Here is a 7,700-nt window from a genome sequence, read left to right on the forward strand (position 1 = left end):
AGTCCTTGACAACTTCAATCTTTTCTCCATTGATAAGAATGTTGTTTATTGGTCCAGTGGTGAGGATTTTTGTTTTCTTGACATTGAGATGTAATCCACACCGAAGGCTGTGCTCTTTGATCTTCATCAGTAAATGTTTTAAGTCCTCTTCACTTTCAGCAAGAATAGTAGTAGTGTGTCTTAAATTATCTATTAAAATGCATTTCACTATAAATTACTAAATTCCAATTTTACATAAGCTAAATTTCCAGATTTTTCATTTTGGTAGCACAAGAAGGAAAAGGCTTTTGAATAACCAAAATAGTTACCATGTGTACTTTACTTTACAAATAAGACTCTTAGGCTTTTATTCAGAGCCTACTCATTCTTTACTTACACAGAATTTTAACCAGGTTGATCATTCTAGCTATGGTATACTGAAAAAAACATAACAGAGAAATGAGATGGATATTGGTGATAAAAACAATACCAAGGAGAACTGAAAACAAATAGGAACAAAATAGGAAAACTATCTTAAAAATCAGTTAAAAGAACTCAAAGAATATGCTAGAGCCATTTAGCACAGGGACAAATGTTTCATTTCTTAAAGGCATTGCTGAATTCCAAAATGTTACAAAAATTACAGCATAGCAGTAAAATCAGAATCATAACAATCAAGAAAATATTAAATAATGTTCAACATACTCTGAAAACAAGAGAAATTGTAGAAAATATTTTAGAAAGACTTCTGTTAAAAGCAGTAAAAGTTTTAAGTCTTTCTGAAGATTCTCTTGCACAGCAGTAATGACTTTTAAAAAAACATTATTTGAAACAATTTAAATCATTTCAAACATTATGTAAAATCATTTCTTTTCAAAACAACAACTTTTAGTTCAATTAGGTTTCTACCTCCATGCTTGCCAACTTTGCCCCACCTCATTCTAAAAGTGTCAGACTTTTTCACACTTTTAACCTTTCTCTGTTGTTGTTAGGTATCAGTGCATTGATTCCAGTTCACAGCAATGCTATGTGAAGCAGAACAAAGCAGTGCCCAGTCCTATGTCAGCCTCAGAATTGTTGTTAAGTTTGAGCCACTGTTGCAGGCACACACATGGTGTCAAACCACATTGTTGAAAGTTTTCCTATTTTTCTCTGACCTTCCACTTTACCAAACATGATGTCCTTCTCTAGGGACTGGTCCCTCCTGATAACATGTCCAAAGTCCATGAGACAAAGTCTCGCCATCCTAAGGAGCATTCTGGCTATACTCCTTCCAAGACGGTCTTGTTTGTTCTTCTAGCAGTTCATGATATATTCATTATTTTTCACCAACAACCATAATTCAAAGGCATCTTTGACCTTCCTTATTCATTGTTTAGTATTTGCATATATTTGTTGTTATGTGCCGTGGAGACAGTTCTGACTCATAGAGACACTTGTACAGGGTTTCCGAGGCTGTAAATCTTGACGGGAGCAGAGAGCCTCATCTTTCTCCCACAGAACAGCTGGTAGTTTCGAACTGCTGACCATGAGATTAGCAGCCCAATTCGTAACCACTACACTGAGGGGAATGAAAATATCATGGTTTACATCATGTGCACCTTAGTTCTCAAAGTAATATCTGGTTTTTTGACCCTGTACATATTATCAAGAAAAAGGAGTTAACTCCCCATCCCTATTACTGATCTCTTACTTGCCATACTTGACATCACCAACCAATAGTTCTGGAGCTCTGTACCATCGGGTGGCCACATAATCAGTATAAACCTCTCCAGGAGCTGCCAATGTCCGGGCAAATCCAAAGTCACATAACTTGACAACACCAGACTGGGAGACTAATATATTCTCGGGCTTTATATCTCTGTGTATGATCTAAGACAAAAAGCAGAGTGCGACATATGTTGGCACATAAATTTAAGGAAAAAAAAGTAATCTTTTTAATATTTGTTATGTGCAGGGCAATATTTTTGTTACTAACAAAGAAGATACATAGAAAGTACATAAAGGGCTTCCTGGCTTTAAAGAGATTGAGGTTTACCTGAGCAAGTAAGAACACTGAAGCTTTAAATACGATGTAAACCATTGAAAAGACTGGATAAAGGCTTATCTATTACTCATTACCAAACTAATTCTTTGGCTCGTGACTGAGTCACCCCGGTGGCTGCTGGCACTTGAAGCACTGAACTATGAGGGCCCCTTACTTTTAAGGATGGAAACAAAGCCGAAGCCCCTGCTATCACATTGATTCTGACTCAATGGGACTGGCACATAGGACTTCTAAGGCTGTAAATCTTTACAAAACAGACTGCTACATCTTTCTCCTACCTACAGAGCAGAAGGTGGGTTCAAACCACTGACCTACCAATTAGCAGCCAAAACATACATGCCTAAATATACTAACAGATAGATTAATGGAGGAATAGATGATGTGGCAAAGCAAATATAGCAAAATGTTATCAAGTATAGAACCAAAGTGGTAAGTATACAGGTGCTCACTGTACAGTCTTTCAACTTTTCAGTAAGCCTTACAATTTTCATAATAAAAATGTTGGTGGGGGGAGGGTGAAGAATACACATACTTTGACATGGGGAGATTGGACATATTAAAATAAGAGTTTTACTCTACTGCCCAAGCTTTAGTTTAAACAAGTATCTCATTAAATTAATTGACTAGTATCTGGAGAGTCAATGATTGGCAAGATAATTTCTTAAACCAAATACTTACATTATGACTGTGGCAAAATCCAATTCCATTAATAATTTGAAACAAATACTTTTGAACTATTTGGCAATCTAATCCATTTGGGAAGAGTTCCAAGTCATCAAGAATTGTGTGGTCAACAAATTCAAAAACTAAGTACCATCGTTTTTTCTTCTTGCACACTTCCAACAGATTCACCAGATTGTCATGCCTCAGTTGCTGTAATTAAAAAAAAAAATGTTTTTATAAGAGTAAATTATTTGCAATTAATCACCATCTAAAATAGACTTTTGTATAAGAAAAATAAATAAAATATATAATGGCATATTTTAAAAGCATATTACGGTTTCTAAATTATAATTAAGAGACCATATTACTCCTTTTCCCTTTCAAAAAGAATGAGAAAAAGAAATACAATTCCATCTTTGATGAACCTAAGAGGGATCGATAACTCCTACCAAAACATGAAGTGGGGCTGGCAAATAAAGTCATGCTGAAAAGTGGGAATACATCAAGAAGTCATCTGTGGCTACAGAGTTGTCAAAGCCGAGTTTTCCAAAGTTGGTAACATCCCCTGAAAGGAAGCCAAAACAAAACCTTTCTTTTATATAATGGGAACAGGGTGCATGGTCAGTCAGTGAAAGCATTCCTAATACTAGGAACAGGAGAGGGAGGACTGAATGAACAATCACACAGAAACACATTGTTGTTGTTCAGTGTCATAGAGTTGGTTCAAACTCATAGCGACCCCGTATAGGGTTTACAAGGAGCTGTTCGTTAAACCAACCTTGCAGTCTAGTGCATTAACCCACAGCACCACACCAGGGCTCATTAGCTGGAAGTATTATGTCAGTGAGGCAGAGTAGAAAGCAAAATTATTCATTATGAACGAATCTGCAAGTACAAATCTCAGAGAAATTAAAGTTAACATAACTCAATTCCACACTAAAGCTTGTGTGATAAGCAATCTCGCTGTGCACCACAGTATATTGTTGCTAGTTTGGAACAAGATCCTATGGTCCAGGAAGGGCTCACTATGTTATACAATAAGAATTTAAAAAAAAAAAAAAAATCTGAGATCTATGCCAAGATACAATAATAAGAAGAACAGAAAACACAAATGGCAGAAAAACACTAATAAGAAAAAAAAATGTATCACTAAAATATAACACTCAAAATCCTCAAGATAAGAAATTTTGTTCTGAAAGCTTTAAGTCTAAGCAAATTTTAATTCAAGTCATATACAACAGAGAAATATTTTAGCTTGAGTAGTGAACCTAATGCGTGCAGGACTGAGTGTTATACAAATGTGATCACCAGGGTTACAAAACAGGCAGTAAACATACCTAGTCCTCACTTACCAACAATTGTGTTAACTGACATTTTACATTTAGGACAACAGAAAACAATCTAGCTATTTTACACACTAATAACTTAAGTCTGGAAGTAACAAACACCAGAGTGTGGGCTGAGAGCAACCCTGGCTGTGATAGTTAAGGGTGTGTGACAGCATGGCTGCTGGGACAGGATTCTCAGTGCTTTGGCAGTTCTATAATGATGCAGTCGTCCTCTGCTTTATGATCTGATGTGGTTCACACAATGCCACTTTTTACACCATGACCTGGTCTTTGAAACTTAATGATGTTGGCATGTGGGGAGTAGGTGTACTTTAAACCCAGCAATGCACAAATGGTATTGTTGCTGTTGTTGTTAAGTACCATTGAGTCAGTTCCGACCCAAGTGACCCTGTACAGAGTTTCCAAGGAGTGGCTAGTGAGCTTCGACCACAGATCTAGTAGTTCAAACTGACTGTACAGTCTAGCACATTAGCCCACAGCACCATACCAGGACTCCACAAATGGTATTACTAAGATATTACAGGAAGAAAGGGCAAAGAAGGTTAAAATGTATGCATGCTAATTTCTTTGTTAATGAGTCAAAATGATATATTTTGACAGGGAAATTCAAATAATCAAGGTCTAATCATATTTACAAGTCCTGGTATGGTGCTGTGGGTTAATGCGGCAGACTGTAAACCTGTTTGAACTGCAAGGTTGACGGTTCAAGCTCACCAGCTGCTCCTCAGAAACCCTATACAGGGTCACTATGGGTCAGAACTGACTCAACAGCACTTAACAACAACAATCATATTTACAAGGAGCTCTGGTAACATAGTGGTTACAAGTTGGGGTGCTTACCTCAAGGTCAGCAGTTTGAAACTAACAGCCATTCTGCATGAGAAAGATGAGGCTTACTGTTCATGCAAAGATTTATAGCCTCAGAAACCCTACACAGGGTCACTATGAGTCGAAACCAACTCCACCACCACTAACAACAATAATTATTTACAGATTAAATGGTAAACACTAAGACAAATAAGGAGACCTGGTGGTACAGTGGCATAAGCTCTTGTTTGCTAAGCAAAAGATTCGTGCTTCTAACACATCAGCCCCTAAGTGAGAGAAACAAGTGGTAATCAGCTTATATAAAGAAGACAGATTTGAAAACCCTATGTTGTTGTTGTTATGTGCCGGGGAGTCAGTTCCTATGGAATAGTTTAAATTAGATGGTTGATGAATGGGAAAGAGGAGGAAATACAAGTATAACAGTGATAAACATTATGGATATTTTACAATACTATAGTTACAAGGAGCTCTGGTAGTGTAGTGGTTACAAATCGGGCTGCGAACCTTAAGGTCAGCAATTCGAAACTACCAGACGCTCCACAGGAGAAAGATGAGGCTTTCTACTCCTGTAAAGATTTAAACCCTCGGAAACCCTGTACAGGGTCACTATGGGTCGGAACTGACTCAATGGCACTTAACAAAAACAATAGTTACAAAAATAATCAGTAGTACAAAAACAAACCTTTTAAGATCATCAAACAATCCAATAGTTTAATAAAGAAATAGAAAATCTATAGAAAAATATTGTAAAGCAGTATTAAAATTTGTTGTTATTAAGTCCATTGAGTTGAGCTAATATTGACATAGTTTTTGTTATGTCCCAGGTACTCTCCTTAACACAAAAATCTTATGGAGTAGGTAGAATTATTACCCTGTTTTATTGATAATAAAACAGTACTTTGAGGTTAAATAACTTATCCAAGTTCACATAGCAATAACTGTATCAGGATTGTTGTTGTTGTTGATGATAGATGCCATCGAGTCAGTACTGACTCATAGTGACCCTATGCATAACAAAACGAAACACTGCCCGATCCCGGGCCAACCTCCTAATAGTTGCCACACTTGAGCCCATTCATACTGCCAATTTGCCAATCCATCTTGCTGGGAGTCTTCCTCTTTTTCTCTGACCCTCCACCTTACCAAACATGATATCCTTCTCCAGGGACTGGTCCCTCCTGACAATATGCCTGAAGTATGAGAGACAAAGTTTGGCCATCCTGGCCTCGAAAGAGCGCTCTGGTTGCAATTCTTCCACCACAGCTCTTGTTTGTTCTTTTGGCAGCCCATGGCACTTTCAATATTCTCTTCCAACACCATAACTCAAAAGCATCAATTCTTCTATGGTCTTCCTTATTTACTGTCTAGCATTCACATGCATATGAGGTTATTGAAAATACCATGGTTGGGTACCAGGATTAGAACCCAGAAATAGTGGTGTCTGATTTTTTCTGAAAATATTTCATTTTTTTTCAGCTTCTAAACTAAACCCAAAGGTAGCAAAAAGAAAAGAAACAATAAAGTTCAGCGTGAATATTAAAAAGAGAGAAAAGAGAACAAACAAGATGGCAGATCCGGTAGAAATGTAGTGAGGAGCTCCGTCAGCAACAACACAGAATACTGGACCAAGCTGCCTCAGGGAATGTCTCCAGAACTCTGAACCACATATAAATGAATATTTAAAAGGTTGGAAGGCTTACAGCCAGAGGAATTTGTAGCAGAAGCAAGAAATCTATTGCCATCTTGGGAGAGAACAAGCAGGGAAAGGATCAGAGCAGCCATGGATGCCTGACAGAAATGCAGAGATAAAGGTGTGAACATGCTTTTTCTTTCTTTATTTGTTCATTGGTCTCTCGCTGTCTGTGCATCTCTATTCTGGTAACTCGAGGGGGTGCCTGAGAGAGTGGACACCCCACCCCACCCACGGAGTGTTCTACTACGTATGCACACAGATCTCCTAAAATTTAAAGTGACAGTTTCCACTTAAAACCAAAGGCAGTGCAAAACGGCCACAGCTGGCCATGAACTGCTTATCACTAGGAAAAAAAACCTGAATGGGGATTGTGCAGTGGACAGGCAGACTAAAAAGGAAATAGGCCAAAAATTAAATCTTGAGTTACGTCACAACGACCAACAGTGGCATCATGAAATTTCTCAAGAAGATGAGTGAAAAGTCCATCTCCTTATCACACCTACCTGGAGGCAATCAAAAGGCATTAAAATTTACAAAATACACACCCATCTAAGTATTAAGGCCACAGATAACTCCTGAATATGCCAAAAAAAAAAAAACAGAAACAGATGACCATATCAACACATGTCTAGAAATAAGATAAAGTGACTGAGGCAAATGAGTTGGAAGTAGACCTACACTCCATACTGGAAGATGAACAGGCTTTGGAAATGCGTGAGAAGGAATTCAGGAAAATAATTTCAAAATATATAAAAACACTATACAATGGAGATGAGTAAAATAAGGAAGAAGTCAGGAAAGCGCTACAGAAACAATCAAACAAGACAGATACAGCATTGGAAACAATTCAAAACTACAGAAAGAGAACCAAATGATTAATAATAGAATATCAGAAATGGACAATAAACTGAAAGGGCAAAGGAGTAGAAGGGAAGTGATAGAAACCAGATAGAAAAGCAAGCACAAAAAAAGATAAAAATATCTAAGGAAGGCCTAAGATTCACGTTGGACAACATGAAGAGGAATAACTTAAGAATTATTGACATTCTGGAACAGGAAGAATCACACAATCCAAAGATGAGATAGTTGAAGAGCTTCTGGAAGAAAATTTTCCTAACATCCTGAAAAGCAAAAAGATAAG

The 7,700-nt window shown here is 37.4% G+C and overlaps 1 protein-coding gene across 1 annotated transcript in view; it reads right to left on the reverse strand.

The window, feature by feature from the left end:
- CDKL2 (cyclin-dependent kinase-like 2 (CDC2-related kinase)) overlaps positions 1-7,700 on the reverse strand; it is a 92,611-nt gene that overhangs the window by 66,638 nt on the left and 18,273 nt on the right. Inside the window, exons 2-3 of the mRNA XM_006871602.1 lie at positions 2,705-2,899; positions 1,677-1,851 (exon numbers count right to left, since the gene is read on the reverse strand). Of these exons, the coding sequence (XP_006871664.1) occupies positions 1,677-1,851; positions 2,705-2,899 (370 nt within the window). The remainder of the gene's footprint in view (positions 1-1,676; positions 1,852-2,704; positions 2,900-7,700) is intronic.

This window comes from Chrysochloris asiatica, unplaced genomic scaffold, assembly GCF_000296735.1.
Source record: "Chrysochloris asiatica unplaced genomic scaffold, ChrAsi1.0 scaffold00169, whole genome shotgun sequence".
Lineage (NCBI taxonomy): Eukaryota > Metazoa > Chordata > Mammalia > Afrosoricida > Chrysochloridae > Chrysochloris > Chrysochloris asiatica.